Source organism: Bombyx mori, chromosome 17 (assembly GCF_030269925.1).
Source record: "Bombyx mori chromosome 17, ASM3026992v2".
Taxonomy (NCBI): domain Eukaryota; kingdom Metazoa; phylum Arthropoda; class Insecta; order Lepidoptera; family Bombycidae; genus Bombyx; species Bombyx mori.
The window spans coordinates 2,326,466-2,344,301 of NC_085123.1; the positions used below are offsets into that span (position 1 = coordinate 2,326,466).

The 17,836-nt window shown below is 35.9% G+C and overlaps 4 protein-coding genes across 5 annotated transcripts; 3 read left to right on the plus strand and 1 right to left on the minus strand.

Annotated features, from left to right (window-relative positions):
• Positions 1-852: 852 nt before the first annotated feature.
• On the plus strand, positions 853-4,488 carry LOC101746273 (UPF0193 protein EVG1 homolog). The gene is made up of 5 exons (XM_021348143.3): positions 853-1,106; positions 1,301-1,484; positions 1,765-1,934; positions 3,107-3,343; positions 3,769-4,488. The coding sequence occupies exons 1-5, from the start codon at positions 983-985 to the stop codon at positions 3,882-3,884; spliced, it is 831 nt and encodes a 276-aa protein (XP_021203818.1). The 5' UTR covers positions 853-982; the 3' UTR covers positions 3,885-4,488.
• Positions 4,139-8,886, minus strand: glv2 (gloverin 2). 2 transcript variants are annotated; one of them, XM_021347571.3, is made up of 6 exons: positions 8,681-8,886; positions 7,866-7,957; positions 6,792-6,883; positions 6,132-6,246; positions 5,405-5,590; positions 4,139-4,487 (listed from the first exon to the last, which is right to left on the minus strand). In XM_021347571.3, exons 1-6 carry the CDS (start codon positions 8,775-8,777, stop codon positions 4,353-4,355), a joined length of 717 nt encoding a protein of 238 aa, XP_021203246.2. In that variant the 5' UTR covers positions 8,778-8,886; the 3' UTR covers positions 4,139-4,352. The 2 variants fall into 2 exon arrangements, with proteins under 2 accessions (XP_021203246.2, NP_001037683.1); NM_001044218.2 differs by lacking the exon at positions 8,681-8,886 and having other exon boundaries at positions 7,866-7,898.
• Positions 6,501-15,065, plus strand: LOC119629767 (N-acylneuraminate cytidylyltransferase A). Its single transcript, XM_062673270.1, has 8 exons — positions 6,501-6,632; positions 9,355-9,525; positions 9,615-9,938; positions 11,477-11,612; positions 12,483-12,685; positions 13,086-13,299; positions 13,443-13,610; positions 14,298-15,065. The coding sequence occupies exons 4-8, from the start codon at positions 11,581-11,583 to the stop codon at positions 14,338-14,340; spliced, it is 660 nt and encodes a 219-aa protein (XP_062529254.1). The 5' UTR covers positions 6,501-6,632; positions 9,355-9,525; positions 9,615-9,938; positions 11,477-11,580; the 3' UTR covers positions 14,341-15,065.
• On the plus strand, positions 14,298-17,326 carry LOC101746130 (U3 small nucleolar RNA-associated protein 14 homolog C). Its single transcript, XM_004921933.5, has 3 exons — positions 14,298-15,073; positions 15,295-15,487; positions 15,764-17,326. Exons 1-3 carry the CDS (start codon positions 14,421-14,423, stop codon positions 17,321-17,323), a joined length of 2,406 nt encoding a protein of 801 aa, XP_004921990.1. The 5' UTR covers positions 14,298-14,420; the 3' UTR covers positions 17,324-17,326.
• The last annotated feature ends 510 nt before the right edge of the window (positions 17,327-17,836 follow it).

Consider the following 17,836-nt stretch of genomic DNA (forward strand, 5'->3'; position numbering starts at 1 on the left):
ATAGTTTTTCTAATGAAATACATACTTGACTCATGTTCATCAACGATTTCCACAAGGAAGGAATGACGTTGTGTAATAAAAATCAAATTCTCGATAATAATAATTTGCGTAACTACTACTAGGTAACGCCCTACCCTTTTTCCGCGAAGAAGGGATCCGTTCGTGGTGTTAGGCATCAGTAGCAACTTAGTACCAGTTTAGCCACGAATCATTTCATAAGTAAATTAATAAGAGAGTTAGCAATTTCGGAGTTATTAATGTTAACTTTGTCTTGTTGTTTTAGTGGTATTTTTTTTATTGCAGGGCCGAGCACGCACGCACGAGCACACGGCCCGCCTGGTGGTGAGTGGTTACTGTCGCCCATGGACATCAGCAATGCCAGGGACGCTACAGCCAAACCGCTGCCTATCGTTAAGTACACAAGCATCGTTTGAAGAAGGACATGTCAAAACATACAGAAGTACATAACTTAAGATATCAAAATTAAATTGCTTTTCGTAACATAGTAACGTACAATCTGACAATAGATGGCGGCTGGCGTATTATTAATGTAACAGGATATATATAAACACTTTAAGGAATTAAAATAAATAAATATGAATAAAAGTCTATAGGTACCCGTACATGCTTTTAGTATTATTTAATAAGGGAAGCATGTATTTAACCCTTTGGCCCGTCCTATATTCAATGACAATCGGACATCAACTCAACTCAATCAAACTCTGAGCAGCTGAAGGAGCCTATGGAAGGAGCGGAGACGCATTTTTTCACTGACTTTTGATAATGTAGTAGTAGTAGTGACCTCTGTATGCTGAACTCTATGTTATGCTCTATAAGCTCTTTATGCTATACGATGGTAACTAAGGTAACACAACATCAATATTTGAAACTTGTAAAAACATAGGCAACAAACTGTTGAGACATTTAATACGCAAAATAAGTTTTACAGATATTAACAGTATTTTTGGAAGATTCAAACGAAATGGAGAAGCCAGATGAAAAAGGGTTCGTCAATGTAACATGGCCAAGTAGAAGTGTTCCCCACGGTGGTATCTTCCATACGAAGACAGTTCATCGAACTCCAGCACAACAGGAATTTATAAAGGGTAGATAAATTATTTAAGATTTTGTTTTTGATATTGCCTTGTTTGACAAACCACCGGATATGGCTTATGAACGGCTGTCATACACTTCAAACGGGAACCCTTGACAGCTTTATAGCCTGAATAGACAAGATAATAATCCTTACACGAAATATCATAACAAATTAATTAATCGTTCATAAATCACTCCTAAACAGTCCTTTTGGAAGAATCCAAGCTTAGCATAGTACAGCGACATAATGATGTTCTCAAATTACGTAAACAAGAAGTCATTTCAAATACAAGGGACGTCCAAGACAGGTTCCCTTTGACGAGACCTCGCACTTCTCGACGTCGATCCTTTTCAGCTATTCGTGCTTCCGGCATATTCGACGAAGACGTGTGAGTGTTAAATTAAATTAATATAAAAAAAAACAATCATATAAATGTAGAGTTATTTGAAAATGGAATGATGGGATCAGGTATTTTTTTACTAATAGGAAGAAAGGTTGTTGAACTAGTCAGAATAAATATGTTAGTTAAAAAGAAGAACGCATTCGTTTCTAACAGTACACCACAATAGTAATTATTCCGAAACAACAGACTTCGTGTCTTAGTTTATAATATGCTGTCTTGTACAACTGAGAACTTTTTGATAATAAGAATGATTTCTTGGGTCAAGGTATCGACCGATCAAACGCGGTGAAGATAGAGAAGTGTTAAAGGACAGACTTTCGCGTTTGATGTCAGATGGAGATTGTGGAGAAGCACGCGAATTAAAATCGAAACCTGTAGAAAAACCAGCGAAGAAAACTGCGACATTACCGTCCAATAAAGAAATGTGGAATGAAAGTGAGGATTCCATTTTGACATTGATTAATTTTGACATTACGTACGTGATGTAGGTACCTACCTTCAATTTATTTACGAACAGTAGATTGGGGGATTAAAGACTAGAGTTAGAATAGGAACAAATCTGGGATGTCACAATACTTTTGTTGAGTTGTTAGATTTAACTTTGTTGAATTTTAAAGGTTTTAAGGTATTTAGAGTTTAAAAATATTAAATAGTTTCATTAAGTCTTCAAGATTTTGTAACTCATTAAAGATATTGAAAAGTTAATTACCTAAAGTTAGGTACCTACCTAACAACTAAATAGTGCCAGCCCTATCGAACGAGATGGATGTAATATGCACTGCGTAAGCCCTGTCCCGCCGTCTCAATATAATAGCTCCGACTGGGCTTCGGCTCTGTCCGGGGTAGGGCGCCGGCTGTGTGCGGCAGGAGTTTTTAGTGAGGTTCAATTCCCACATACCCCGCCCGTCGTGCGGGTGGGTATCCGGCGATTTTCTCCTGCAGAAAAAAAAAGCTCTATCGAAAAACTCTTATTGTCCCCATACGTAATCCGATTATCACAAACCCCAAAAGAACCCTGTCAAGCAAATTTTTTCAGTTTTTGTGTATATTTTGTAATGAACTATGTATAATAAACATTAATAGCGCATCGTGTATAAAAATTTAAGCCTCTGGAACAATATTAATCTCAATTTTAAGAAGAAGAAAAACCATTGAAAATTTGTGTTGGATTTGGAAAGGGTCCCGATTTTTCTCAATCTACGGAACTTATTTTTCTATTATTCGACATTTCAAATTCATTTTTCGTGATCACGGCTGGCACAGAAATTACACACACAAATACGCAATTAAACTTTAAAAACCAGTTCAATCTCATGCAATAGTCAAAATGGTACTTTGATAAAATGGTGCCACACGATAATCCTTCGGCCGCCGCTAATTTTATAGCCAACACAGGCGATGGGGCAAAGTAAAACCGCCGCGGCGCCGTCGCCCACAGCATGTTTTGCCTGAGGTTTTAGGCTCTCCAAACATTGTTCTATTCCAACAAATAAACACAATTACTCATCTGTTTATTATACCTAATTTTTAAACTAGTTATTAGTAAAAACTTTGTTTTTTGCTTTAAATCCTAATTTAAACGTTTACAAATGTCTCTTTAATTTCAGTATTGAATCAAATTCGTGAACGTGTGGAGTGGCTGAGTGAAATGGAGCAGTTGGGAGAAGCGGGTCCGCACAGAGACATAGTAAACGATCAAATAGCCGAACGTATGCGAGCACTGGATGCACTGGGGGTAGACAGCGAGCCGTCTACAGCTAGAACTATAGCCTCGAGCTCTGGTTCTACTACTGGTGTTAATAAATCAGTAAAAAAAGATACTTTCAAAAATACTAAGCAATTTCGTAAGTGCAAACCGGTTTTAATTTTCCCACAAATATTCCAAATATATTTCGTTTCGTGCGTTATATGAAAGTGGCAAAAATACTTAAAATAGATGGTCTGTGATGTCATCTGTCAATGCAAGAAGAATTCTACTAACCGTCAATGTCAGATCGCCATGGGTACCATAGACCTATGGGTACCTTTAGGATTCTATTTTTACAAGTAATTTGCGCCATGCACATGCTACGATTGCTGTGACTCGAAACTGATCGCAAGAGAAATGGTCGCGAGAGTACGTCGCTACAGATGCGACTATTATTACAGCGCTTCAATCCATCATATAGAAATGTTATAGACAATTATTGAAAAATCTCGAGACCCTTGCATAGTTTAAATACACGGGTAAAATTACGTAGTTACATAAAAAAGACGTTTTTTTTTTCAGCACTAAAATCGTCCCCTGAAAACGAACATAGATATGCACGACACGGTGTAAATGAGGAGAATGTTGCTAGCTACGAGAAAATGTCACTGAAATGGTCACCGAGACGCCGCGTTTGATTTTTCTTTCCTTTTTTTTAAACTTAATTTATTGAGATAATTTTATTTTAATAAATTAAGTAGGTATTTTGGATTGTGGTGAAATGAAAGTTTTGGATTCGCATAATCTGTTTTCTTTTAATATAAAGTTTGTAGAATCGAACAAACATATCAGTCTGAAGGTGTTTCACTTTTCTTATATTTTTTTAGGCATTGCTTCTTCCTAATTCAATGTTGATGGTTGATTAATTTACTTAAAATAAAATGCAAGGAAATTTAGGAAACGTAATTTTTTTATTAAATTGTATTTCTAACCGTCATAACAAAGCACGAGATCCTATTTATCTAATTACATTATGAAACAAACTTACAGTTAGACATACTTCGTAAATTTCGATTTTAGATAAAACAATCAATAATAACCTATATTGAATAATAAAAAAAAACTAATTTATTTGGCAAAAGATTATTGTTTAAGTGTTGAGGTGATCACCAATCATGGCGGATCTCTGCTTGAAGACCGACGTCTGGTCTTTTGTGACCGAACTCCTTCGAGACCATACCACCGGCAGAAAAGTGGGTGTTCTTATCCAGATCCCACACACCGGAGCCTGATGCTGTCATCTGTAAAAAAAAAAACATAAAAAATGAAAACTTGCGTTGGTAAATGACAATTAATCAGATGGTTTCGGAGGACTTCACAGTTCTTTGAAATCGATGATGAGGGGTATTAAATTTTCATCACATAAAACCATGAAATATCATAGAAAATCTAGACTATTCTAGACTATCATGTGTCAAGACGAGTGGCGTTGAAATTAGAGTAGTGTATTATCTATCGTTAGAGTTGGAATGGAGTTGGAAGGTGTATGTATGGGCTCTGCGTGCTAAGTGCGAGTTTTTTAACGATCTCGATAGCGTAAAAGTTAACTTAAATTTGTATGGAGTTGGAACGTTTGCCTACATTTGCCGCTAGGGATGCTGCTCTAACTGCATACAAATTTGAGTTAACTTTTGCGCTATCGGGAACGTTAAAAAACTCGCACTAAGCAGACTGTTAGCCACTTTGTAGTGTGGCTTGTGAGCTGTGTTTTCGCACACCCACTTACATAATTAACAAGAACCCAAATTCGAAGTGCAATTTAATTGCTGAGAATTATCGACAAAAAATCCTTGTCCAAATACCTATGTCAGAAAACATAAAATTAACCAATTATTATTAAGCAGTAGTTTTAATGTTTGACATCGCGCTCTATAGAATTTGCCCCACTGTATTTAACTGTAGTGATTTTCATTATGCGATTGAGGCTTTAAGTTCATGTACAAGATTATACAGGACATCCTTAAGACAATTATGATTTCTCACTTATGCCCTCTCCGAGTCTCATTTTTTCTGACTAGACAATGATCGTGTATGTATGCAAAATGTTATAGAAAAAGGTTGACTTATGGCCCCAGACTGTACAGATAGTACCGGCGCCTGTAGTGAAAAGGGAAAGGCTCCGTTTTAAAATACATATTTATATAGTACTAAAACTAACCCCAGATCTGCCACCGATTTGTCTATTTAGGTCAATAGTGGCTTGTGCATTCTTGTTCGCCCAGTCTAGGCGTCCGCCGTAGTTGGTGCTGTCGCCTCCAGGTCCTAAAACCCTGGTACCGTAAGCCTGACCGGTTAGTTTGCCGCGGTCGTCATTAAAGATCTCTTTGTTGTAACCAGCTTTTCCCTGAAACACAATTAATTGGTCCATCAAACATTGATTGGTTACAAGGATTGCGCATGTTAAGATCATTCATTTCTGTTTATAAAGCAGGTTTGAAATTACCTTATACATCGATCTAGCCACTGATTCATTAATTCATCACCATCCAGCAGACTAATCACTCCTGCCGGAAGGGCGGGGGGTTCCAGTCCAGACAGGAAGGGTTCCCGAGGCCCGCGCCATGCCCCCGTCAAGGGATTTGAGGACCCAGAAGCGGTTTGAAATTTACAGTGAAGACTTCTATCTATACATACTTCGAGATAAGTGATAAATGGCTATTGATCGACGTGGGAACTATTAAGATTGATTAGCATGACGAAATTGGAGCTGATGGAAAATTAAAGATTTTTAATTTCAATCATCGTTGTTCAAAAATATCTGAACAGCTATGCCTAGCCCATTTATGCCTTCGTTTGCAGAAAAATCGTTTCATAGAATTCAGGGAACACTTTCTATAAGTCTATAAGATCTCACGTGATGGGATTAAAGTTTATTTTAAACTTACAAAGAGGCCATCATCGTTTTGTCCCAAAGTGCCAAAGACCTTGCCTCCCCCCATTTGTTTGTCCCAAGTGACGTCACGGGGGTGTCGCCTTGAGGATTGCCCGCTGATCGAGTAACTGAAAATTAAGTAATTACAATTCCTAGTGTTCGGTCAGTGATTGAGATTCGAATATAATCACGTGTCTGTGTGATTCTTAAGATCGATTTGTTTCAATAGTTATATTTTCTCTTTGGTTTTGTTATTGCAATTACGAAAAAGAAGTGATTAATTCAAATTAAATTGTCATAGCATCGACAATAGCTGCTAGGCAAATAAATTAACAAAACCAGTTGACAAACATTGGAGACAGTGGTACTCAATTGTTTTCTTCTTCTTTTTTTTCAGAGAAAATTGTTGCCAGGATATTTTTTGCTAGATAATGATACCAAACTTTGTTAATTACTACTACCAAAAGAAATTGGTACTTAACTGTTTTAATTAAAAATACTAATGAAGAAGATGGTACGTAATAAAACAGTCGAGGTTTTGCATGTTCCTATATCAGACGTTACATTTTTTTCATATGGTAATTTCAAACTATGAACTAAGAAATCGAGGCGTTTGTAAATCTATGCAAATTAAATATGAGATTAGTAATAATATTTAAGCAAATCTACTCACTCTTCTGCGTAATCAGAAGGTCCGTAAACTTCTGCGTTAACACACACCAGAGTTGTAGCGAAGATATAAAACAGATTTGAATTCATTTTGAGCTAAAACAATAAGAACGATTCATTAAGTTCATTCCAAATAAAATCAGATGATACACATGTGAACAGCTCTCCTAATGAAAGAGTTGGATGGCATCGTCAACCAACGAGGGTTCCACCAGTTTGCGGGTCTTCACTGGTGGTAGGACCTCTTGTGAGTCCGCGCGTGTGGGTACCACCACCCTGCCTATTTCTGCCGTGAAGCAGTAATGCGTTTCGGTTTGAAGGGTGGGGCAGCCGTTGTAACTTACTTGAGACCTTAGAACTTATATCTCAAGGTGGGTGGCGCATTTACGTTGTAAATGTCTATGGGCTCCAGTAACCACTTAACACCAGGTGGGCTGTGAGCTCGTCCACGCATCTAAGCAATAAAAAAAAAGAAAAAAAAAACTTTAGTACAAAAAATACATATTAATGTGGAATGTGTCCTCCGGGATATATCGGACCAGCGCGGATATTCTAAACATGGCTATATTAATTTTTATAATTAATTATCAGCTCGAATAATACAGTACTTTTAGTGAATTGTCATCTGAAAAAAGAGACTACAATTTAAAGAGTGCTTTAAAAACTGCATTGTCATTTGACGATTCATCAAAGTTAACAGACTTTTGACAAAACTATACTTGAGACCTTAGAACTTATATCTCAAGATGGGTGGTGGCGCATTTACGTTGTGGATGTCTATGGGCTCCAGTAACAACTTAACACCAGGTGGGCTGTGAGCTCGTCCACCCACCTAAGCAATAAAAAAAAGTTAGATTTGTTGACGTCTGTAGCGTTAATTTAAAGACTTAGACTTGTTTGTTTGCGGAAGCAAAGAAGAGTAATACAAACTAAGACTAAGAACTCATGTCTCAACATGACTGATGGCATTTGCGTTATTGTTGCCTATGGGTTTCGGTAACAACATAAGTAACACTAGGTTTGCTGCGAACTCGTCCACTAAACTAAGCAAAAAAATAATACAAAACAAAGTACTTACTTGTATCAAGTTTCGCTCCTCAAGACCGAATGTAGTGGATAGTTGCGGTGCGGATGTATTTAAATGAATCTTCCGTGTAAGAGGTGAAGTCCCTGTTGAATAAGGAGGATAAAGGAATAGTTATTCTGTGATAGGTTCTTTTTCGCGGTTTATCTCATGAGATGCGTAATGAATGTTTACAATGGAAAGAAACCAATAATTTTTATTTTTTCGAATAGAAAACTAAAAAGTTTTAGACAATGAAGGTTTTTCTTTACATGATGTTAACCTATTACGGTTGCCCATAGACGCCATAATGTAAAGGAAGCTGTCTTGAGACGTTAGATTCGATTGTCAATCGCATTGTAAAATAGGCCGTGCGACTTTTCAAACGAAACTGTTTTTATTGCTGCGATGCCCGCACTCCGACCGACATGGTATTGCTCAAGTGGTTATTGGTGTTAACAGACATCAACAACGTAAATGCCGCCATCCACCTTGAAACATCAGTCTCAGTTTTACAGTACAACGGCTGCCCCACCCTTCAGCCCACTGAGTTTCTCGCTGGATCTTCTCAGTGGGTCACGTTTCCGTTGCGGTGGTAGATTCTGCGAAGCACTGCTCTTGCCAGGGTCAGTGTTAGCAACACTCCGGTTTGAGCCCCGTGAGCTCACCTACAAACGCTAGGGCGAAGCTGAAATAGCCTCTCAAGGCTATTAGCATAGATAGTATAAAAAAAAACCACCCTTCAAACCGACACGCTTTTCGGCTTTACGGCAGAAATAGGCAGGGTGGTGGCAGTGGTACTTACCCGACGAGCGCACAACATGCCTTACCATCGGTAATTCTTCTTCTTCGTCGCTTCCTCATTACTGAGGGTCGTGACCACCTTGGTCTAGTTTTTGCACCAGCTTCCTCCAATGTTGCATGCATTCGGCTTGCTTAATGGCGCCCGGGACGCTGGTGTTTGTGGACTCCTTGACAATGTCCGTCCACCTGGTTGGCAATCTTCCTCGACTTCTCTTTCCTTCCACGTGACCTACAACTATTGGTTTTTTCCAAGTTGTCAGGATTATAAGTAAGTTGTCGGTAATTACTTAAATTATAATTTTTACGAGTTTGATTTTCATGACACGATGTTAAAGTCTAAATGTTAAATAAATAAAGCTAAATAAGTCTAAATGTTGTAGATGTATATGGGCGCTAGTAACCACTTAACACCAGGTGGGCTGTGAGCTCGTCCACCCATCTAAACAATAAAAAAAAAAAACAAGAATGATCTCATCGTATCAATGAGCACATCGCGCATAACACCATCCTAACGTCACTTTATAATTATATTATTATCTACAACAACAACAGTTGATAAGAAATGTCACAAAGTGTTCGTTAGGTTCTTTTTTTAAAGTCATGTTCCTTATAGATACGTGCTATTCATTGCTTCTCATCTTGCAAAATATGCCTATTTATGACTAGCATAACCGATATACTTTATTGTTATAACCCGCAGGAGTATGTTTGGTGCATCCGGTACATTTAATTTCCGGAACGAATTAATCTAAAGTTCCGGTTTCAAGCGTGGCATAGCTATTGTACAAAACAAATGAATCTCCCATCTCAAGTATCAAGATTATTCTGGTAGTCGCCGTACGGTGTCTAATGCATCAACAACTTAATAAAGGTCTGTAATAGCTCTATCTTCACTTTAGTTTCTCCAATCCAATTATTGGATAATCCTATACTAGTCCTATATCGTTCTATCTTTAACAGGTACTGGTGTTAAGGCATGTTGCAAGCATCTTCTTTCTTTTACCTACAGTACGGCTGATGCAAAAGGGGATAGACGTGATACTAATTTGATTAATAGTTTGATCGCAAATGGGGTCCGTGTGTTGTGATGACTGCTTAACAAACCTCCGACATAGGCCGGATAAGCTGCCTATTTAAGGCAGAAACAATAATTCTATCTGCTATTGGCTTAGATGAGTGAAAGAATTCACGGTCAATCTGGGGTAAAGTGATTACTAAAGCCGAGTTGATTCCTGGAACGAGAGCAGAGCAGAGTGAATATCGTCAATTACCGTGAAACATGAGGTAAAACTCTCAATTGTATTGTAGAAACGCTATTACCACGCTCATCCGGCCTAATTTAGGATTTCCTGTGTTATAGATACCAGAGATTTACAACATACTTACTTATATATGTAACTAGTCAGGTCATAAGTATTGTCACACAGTAAAAACTTTTCTTTTAGAATGCTGGCCACATAAAAGTTTATTGAATTCGAATTTCGAATTGTTTATGAAAATAAAAATGTATACTTTTAAAATTTTATTCATTTTTAAATATGGAGTGAACGCTTAAAGAAGACCGTGTCGCAGTTATTGCGTTGCATCGTTGCGGTTACGCGCCAATTCAAATTTTTAACATACTGAAAAATTTGAATATAACCAAAAGATTCGTTTATCGTACCATCAAACGATACAATGAAGACTCTAGTGTAGATGACAGGTCAAGAAGTGGTCGCCCTCGGTCTGTTAGGACTCCAGCAGTGATAAAAGCTGTGAAGGCGCGAATTCAAAGAAATCCCAAACGTAAGCAGAAACTGTTGGCCCTTCAGATGGGGTTAAGCAGAACCACGGTGAAAAGGGTGTTAAATGAAGACTTTGGGCTTCGGGCATATCGAAGAAAAACAGGACATCGTTTGAATGCTCGTCTAATGGACCTGAGACTGAAGAGATGCGGCGCTTTGTTGAAGCGGTACGCGGGAAAAATATATCGGGAAATTCTTTTTTCGGATGAAAAAATGTTTACCGTAGAAGAGAGCTACAACAAACAAAATGATAAGGTGTACGCACACATTAGTGAAGAAGCGAGCAACCGTATTCCGCGTGTCCATCCGAGGTCATTTTCCATCCTCGCTCATGGTATGGTTGGGAGTTTCTTATTGGGGCTTAACAGAGGTACATTTTTGTGAGAAAGGTGTAAAAACGAATGCAGTTGTGTATCAAAATACAGTCCTGACGCACCTTGTGGAACCTGTTTCTCATACCATGTTCAATAACAGGCATTGGGTATTCCAACAAGATTCGGCGCCAGCTCATAGAGCGATGAGCACACAAGACTGGCTGGCGGCGCGTGAAATCGACTTCATCCGGCACGAAGACTGGCCCTCCTCCAGTCCAGATTTGAATCCGTTAGATTACAAGATATGGCAACACTTGGAGGAAAAGGCGTGCTCAAAGCCTCATCCCAATTTGGAGTCACTCAAGACATCCTTGATTAAGGCAGCCGCCGATATTGACATGGACCTCGTTCGTGCTGCGATAGACGACTGGCCGCGCAGATTGATGGCCTGTATTCAAAATCACGGAGGTCATTTTGAATAAACTTTAGTGTCATAAGAATCTATGTTTTGTTAAGTTCATTTTGGTATATGAATGGTTACATAATGAATAAACTTGTTACAATTATTTTACATTAAACATGTGACAGAATTTATGACCTGACTAGGTATAGATAATAAGCACCCAGACAGAGAGCGAACAAATCTGTCCATCACACAATGTTTGCCCAAAGTCAGTGGTCTTTAATGACACGCGCATGAAGACATTGGGTTCCGTTTCTCTAGCCCTCAAATTTGTGCAGTAATAGCTGTAACTCTTTCGATTGCTCAATCCGGCGCTCAGTAAAGAGGAAACATCAATAAAGTGTTCCAGAGACTTCCACGAAACTATGTTGTGTTCAGTGCTCGTTTTTTTAAGCCTGTGAGTGTATTGATTTTAATTTACATATCTAATTTGTTACTTTTCTTTGTAATTAGTATCCCATAGACAACATTAGAAGTCAATTTAATTTTAAATTTAAAGTTTTATAAAATACGAATATTTGAACCTAAGTATGGACGGAGTGTTGAACAACTAAAACATGTGAATGGTCAAATGTGTTTTATGCTGGGCCAGGAGATATAAGGTGAAGAATGAGCATTTCAAAAGAAACTTAAAAGGAATGTCATCTTGCTAGCAGAGAAATTGGTAATATTCTTAATTGGAGATATGCAAGCGTAATATGGCCACGCTTTGAGAAACTATAATGATAAAATGAAATGATAGATGAATAAGTGGGTAGCGGAAGTTCGTTAACTTGATTGCGTCGAGATGTATATGAAAGATGCACTTAAGTACCAAGATTAACGTAGGTAGATGGGAGGAGAGAAGGATTTTTTTATTTTCATAGTATACAAACAAGCATACGACCTGATGAAAACTAGTTACCGTTGCTCAGACAAGAATACAATGGGTGAGGCTTTCGGGGGGCTCTAGTATAAACAGGAGGGATTTTGACTTCCGGATAATGTATCGCCATAGACCTTTTAAACATTTGCTCGAAAAATGTGTGTGATATTTTCAAGGTTTGAATATGTATATATTATGGTGTACGGTTAATTATTCCACCATAACTTTATACACCAGGACAGGTTTAGATATATGGGGTATTATGCCGAGTGACCATACCTATTTTTATTGTTTAATTTGGGTACGCTTGATTTTATTTTTAGTTATTCAATTTACGATTTAGGTAACATTAATGTGAAAAACTGAAGTTGTTTTGAAACGTTTACATTATAAATATCACAGATCAATTTTATCTACAAAAAGTCAAGATATCGGCGTGCTCATACTAGCTCGAGGGGGCTCGAAAGGGATTCCCTTGAAAAATCTACAAACAGTTGGTGGAATAAGTCTTTTGTGTCGCGCAATTATCACAGCCAGAAGATCTGATTTGAAACAAGTGGTTGTGTCCACGGATCATCCATTAATTGCTTTGGAGGCAGTGACTTGTGAGTAAACGTTTTACGTCTTGAAAGTTGTGGATAGAATTATTTATTTATTTATTGCATTGATGGATGGGCGACCTCATGACCCACCTTGTTATTAAGTGGTTGACGGGGCCTATAGATGTGAATTCCACAAACATAATCAAAAAATCCCCTTTCTAAATTTAAATTAACATTCAAATTTTATATAAACGGACTGATCCACCTACAGCTCTTTGTCTTAATCTATGCTGCGATTGCAATGTGTAGTTACATTAACGGTTAGCTATCGGAATTTTTATTTCGATGTTTTAAATTTTCTCACTAATGCAGGAAGAAATTTCAGAAAAACAACTATTAAAGATACTAATTATTAGTAAGACAACGGTTAGGAAATTCTTGTCAAAATATAATTTTGTTTAAGGTGGTGCTACTCCTTTTAAACGTAGTAAAGTAACGGCCACTGACTGGGCTCCGTCCATTTGGGGAGTTCAAGAATATTTGTGGTCTAATAGTGAAATAAATACATTAGTTTTGATTCAAGCCACGTCACCGCTTACGAAACCTTCACAGTTAAGGCTTGCTTTAAATAAACTAAATATACCAAAACCGGTCGATTGTGTCTTTTCAGTAGCTAGGTGAGTTTTTGATTAAAATTAAACTTTTTAAGAACCTGTACCTTTGCTTATCACCGAAATTGCCAGTAATACATTTTTCAGAAGAAGTATGTCACATTTCTTAACAGTAATTTATTGACTTAACTATATGAGCAATGTTTCAGAAGCTATAGTTTACGCTGGCGTTACGAAAATGGGAATGTATTTCCCTTGAATTTTCATGTTTTCAATCGGCCTAGGCGTCAGGATTGGAAAGGAGAATTAATAGAAACAGGTGCATTTTATGTTTCCAGAAGAACGATATTGGAAAAAGGCTTATTTCAAAATAATAAGTGAGTTTACTAAAACTAATTACAATAAGTTAGTATTTTCTTCGGCTTTTGCGGGTTATAGACATAATTAAGTTCCGTCTTAGCGCAATATTGTAATGTCGACAAATAACAATTCAATTGTCCGCGACCACGAAAACTGTAGAGTATTCGAAACGTCGGAAATATTAAAATGACAATAAAAACGCGAAATTAAAAAGGAAGTTACCTAAAAAATTTATGTTTTTTATCCCTATTAATTTATGTTACTACACTATTTTTGGGTCTGGAATAAATTTTCTCTCATTGTCCGTCGTAAATATTTTATAATAAAGCAAACGGTGTTCGGTGTCTGAGGATGTTAAAGTGTGTACTGGTTGTGGCTTATTAATAGTTTAGTTAATCTTTCTAAGAGTTAAACTGTTGGAAAATGAAAAAAAGCTAGAAGTGGATGGATGTTGTGTTCTTTAAAACACTCCAAGAAATTTTCAATCTCCTGCCATTCTACCTACGTTTTTATTTCATTTCTCGTAGTTCGAATTCATTCAATTCCATTACATCTTTCTCCTTTCCATCCACTGTTTGTATTATGAATTTGAACATTTTCGACTTTTTCCAAAAATTTGGCTATATAGCCTATGTCCCTTTGCTCCGATTTGACACATCTATCTTTTGACATTATCTGACAAATTTGTAATTTTAATTTTTTAGGTTAGGTGAAAGATTTTTATGTATTTTAAGGATAACGTGGTAAAATTAAAAAAAAACTTTATGCTAGTAGCAATTGCAAGTTCCGTAGTTTAATATTGCTAATTATTAACAAAGTTACATAAGATGGAAGGTATTGATGATATAGAGCACATAGCTTCGGACCATGATCAACTAATTAGTGTGATTTCCAAATTAGATAAAACTCAGCATATAATAGAGCCCACACGCAACGAGCCCACAAACATCAATTCAGAATTTAATTTGATAAAAAAATCGAATAAGTCAATTTTGAAAAATGTTTCTAACATTTTGAGTGATACTGCTTCACATGTAGAGATTACGAAAAAATTGCTGAAAAGCCAGGAAGAGTCCAAGGTCTTAAGTAAACCATTAGAAAAACCACAGGTTGAGCGTATAAAGCGAGCGACAGGATATTTAGAAACAAAAAAGAAAGTTGGTCGGTGGGACCCCATTGTTGCTCGCAGTCGAACAGTGGACCAGGTTTTCTTTCCTTTGAAAAAAGCAGAAAATAGATTGCAGCCAACGCAAGCCTTCATTTCAAAATTAAAAACTAAATCTGAACTAGAACGCGAATTGGAGGCAGTAGATCCACCAGATATTGTTCAGGAAGACGATGAGGAAGAACAGGTGTACCCAATGTCGTATGAAGAAATGGTTGAACACAGGCAACATTTGGCAAAAATACGAGCTCAAGAATCATATAGAGCTGCAAAAGCTAAACGCCAAAGTAAAATCAAGAGCAAGAAATATCATAGGTTAGTAGTTTCATTCTCATCTGGTTATTTTACTTAAATTATTATTATTGTTTATTAATTTAATAGCTTTATAGCAAATATAAATATAGTAGTACAAATGGTGGAAATATGAATGAAAATGAAATATATTGTAATTATTCTTAGTAGATATTTTTTAAATGTAGTAAACTGTTTCAGTGTGTCTTTCATACCAGCAGGTCTATGTGACTTTCTCCTTTCAGAATTTTGAAGAAAGACAGGCTAAAACAACAGTTAAAAGAGTTTGAAGAATTACAAAAAAGTAATCCAGAGGAGGCCTTAAAGAAATTGGAGGCTCTGGAAAAATCTAGAGCATTAGAAAGACATACACTGCGGCATAAGAACACTGGAAAGTGGGCAAAAAATAAAATGATCAGAGCAAAGTATGATAAAGAGGTATGTAAACAATTTTATTTATAGTAATTGATAGATATTAGACATCACAATGTGGATACTGCAGCTTAAAGTCTCAATTGAATTAGAATAACTGATTAAACTCAGTAATTAGAAATGAAGTTAAAACAAATAATAGTTTTAATAATTTATATTAATAATAATTTATTAGTTCTTACTATATGAACAGACAGTCTTATTCTTGAGAAGATTAATATTCTGAAGAGGATTGTTGGTACAGAGTAATAAACTAATATTTTTTTTTGTTTATTATTACAGGCTCGGCAAGAAATAGCAGAACAGTTAGCAGTTAGTCGAAGTTTGACACAAAAGACACAAGACCCTGATAGTTCAGATGATGATGCAGAAGATAATGTAGTTATTCCTGATATTGCTTTAGCACAAGACCCGATGAATCCTTGGATGTTGAAACAAAACAATAAGTCTAATGTTGATGCAGAATTTGATTTCGGCTACAAAAAATATTTGAAAGGAAAAATGTTTAAACATAAAGAAGACAGTGGTAGTGAAGATGAAGCAGAAAAAAATAATGATACTACAAAAGCATGTTCTGATGCTGGATTAAATACTTTAAAAAATAAAATTGAGAAAATATTTAACAACAAAAATGAAAGTGCACAAATTGATAAAAATATTGAAGAAGACAACAGTACTGAACAAAATCAATCAGATCTGAATCAACCAATTCAGAACAATTCCAATATTACAAAAAACAAGATTGTTGAAACAGAACAAAAACAAAAAGAAAACAAAATGAAGAAAAATAAAGAAACTCTTAACAATAATAAAAAATCCCTTAAAACTAAACTGGTAGCAACATCTTATTGGACTGTTGAACCTGTAGAGAATAAAGATAAAAAGTACACTGAAGGTGTTGGGGGTGCATTTGATAATTTGGAAAGAAACATATCGAAACAAGTTAATATGAAATTAGATATTTTCAGGAGGAAATTAAGAAAGCTTGAACAGCTAACAGCTTCAAAGAGTAAAAAGAAATCCAAAAGAATAGGAAACAGTGAATCATATATACCTGAGAATAATTTGGAGTACTTAAAATTAGCAACTCAAAATAAGAAAGCTATAATTGATGAACAGTTACTAGAAACTACTTCAAAAACTATTCCTACTGAAGAAACAATATCTGATGATATTATGTCGAGGGCTATGCTACATAACAAGATTCCAGCTGAGGAACCTACAAACTCAAACATTGATCCCAGTAAATTTATTGAGGTCAAACCGAAATTCTTAAACTCTGAAATATCTCGACAAGAAACTGAATTAGATGTTTTAGATGATGAACAAGTTGTACCAAAAGTCAATATAGAAGAAGTATTTGAGGAAGATGATGTTGTAGCTAGCTTTAGGCAAGAAAAAGAAGATGAGGCTAATAAAGATAAGCCCGAAGATATTAACTTGACTCTGCCAGGATGGGGAGCGTGGGGAGGAAAAGGAGTGAAAGCACCGAAACGAAAAAGAAATAGATTCATTACTAAATTTGCCCCAAAAACTCCCAGGAGGGATGAGAACAAAGGTGATGTAATCATTAAAGAATACAAGGATCTAAAATTGGATGCACATAAAGTAAAAGAACTCCCATATCCTTTCAACAGTGTTAAAGAATTCGAGGCCTCACTAAGAGCTCCATTAGGCAACACATTTATACCTGAGACTGCACACCGAAAACTTACACGTCCAAATGTTGTCACTATGGCAGGCGCTATTATAGAACCTATGGATGAAGATGAATTGTTACAAAAGAAGAATCGTACCTTTAAATCATCCAACGTGATACAATTCATAAATAAAGATGGTTGATTATTTTATGTTTTATTTGACATGTATGTATGAGATTATGTTCCATTTAATTTTTTAAGTAATATCAAAAATATTTTTTTGTGTGCAAAGAAAATAAATAAAATTATAAATAAAATTATAAATGAAACAAAATAAAACAAATATAATAAAAACACCGAGAAGTAAAAAACAAGTTCCATATCATTTTATCATATAAATAATTAAAACTTATGTATGTATTTATTTGTCTGTAATATTTTCTAATATGTTAAATTCCAATTTTAGGTTATTAGATGTAGCTGTTTTTTAATTTCGTTTTTGACAAAATTTAATAATAAAAGGGTTTCTCAAAATTATGATTAATACTATTAAAAATATAAGATCTGTTCAATAATATTAAAATAAAAAACAATGATACTGTATATAATAAGTTTTAATGAACGAAAATGAATAAAAATAATAACAATCCATTTTTTTAAGGGGTTTTATGACCTGATAACTAAGACGGTCATGTCTTATTTTAATTTATACTGT

What these genes read in the sequence shown, in the direction of transcription:
- LOC101746130 (XM_004921933.5), top strand. Translation starts at nt 14,421, where the DNA reads ATGGAAGGTATTGATGATATAGAGCACATAGCTTCGGACCATGATCAA. An exon ending in AAGAGCAAGAAATATCATAG is followed by an intron (nt 15,074 to 15,294) that starts GTTAGTAGTTTC and finishes TTCTCCTTTCAG; the next exon opens with AATTTTGAAGAAAGACAGGC. An exon ending in GAGCAAAGTATGATAAAGAG is followed by an intron (nt 15,488 to 15,763) that starts GTATGTAAACAA and finishes TTATTATTACAG; the next exon opens with GCTCGGCAAGAAATAGCAGA.
- LOC101746273 (XM_021348143.3), top strand. Translation starts at nt 983, where the DNA reads ATGGAGAAGCCAGATGAAAAAGGGTTCGTCAATGTAACATGGCCAAGT. An exon ending in ACAACAGGAATTTATAAAGG is followed by an intron (nt 1,107 to 1,300) that starts GTAGATAAATTA and finishes ACTCCTAAACAG; the next exon opens with TCCTTTTGGAAGAATCCAAG. An exon ending in GGCATATTCGACGAAGACGT is followed by an intron (nt 1,485 to 1,764) that starts GTGAGTGTTAAA and finishes TCTTGGGTCAAG; the next exon opens with GTATCGACCGATCAAACGCG.
- LOC119629767 (XM_062673270.1), top strand. Translation starts at nt 11,581, where the DNA reads ATGTTGTGTTCAGTGCTCGTTTTTTTAAGCCT. An exon ending in TGCTTTGGAGGCAGTGACTT is followed by an intron (nt 12,686 to 13,085) that starts GTGAGTAAACGT and finishes ATTTTGTTTAAG; the next exon opens with GTGGTGCTACTCCTTTTAAA. An exon ending in TGTGTCTTTTCAGTAGCTAG is followed by an intron (nt 13,300 to 13,442) that starts GTGAGTTTTTGA and finishes GCAATGTTTCAG; the next exon opens with AAGCTATAGTTTACGCTGGC.
- glv2 (XM_021347571.3), bottom strand. Translation starts at nt 8,777, where the DNA reads ATGCATGCAACATTGGAGGAAGCTGGTGCAAAAACTAGACCAAGGTGG. An exon ending in AAGAAGAAGAATTACCGATG is followed by an intron (nt 7,958 to 8,680) that starts GTAAGGCATGTT and finishes CTTATTCAACAG; the next exon opens with GGACTTCACCTCTTACACGG. An exon ending in AAATCGGTGGCAGATCTGGG is followed by an intron (nt 4,488 to 5,404) that starts GTTAGTTTTAGT and finishes TTTTTTTTACAG; the next exon opens with ATGACAGCATCAGGCTCCGG.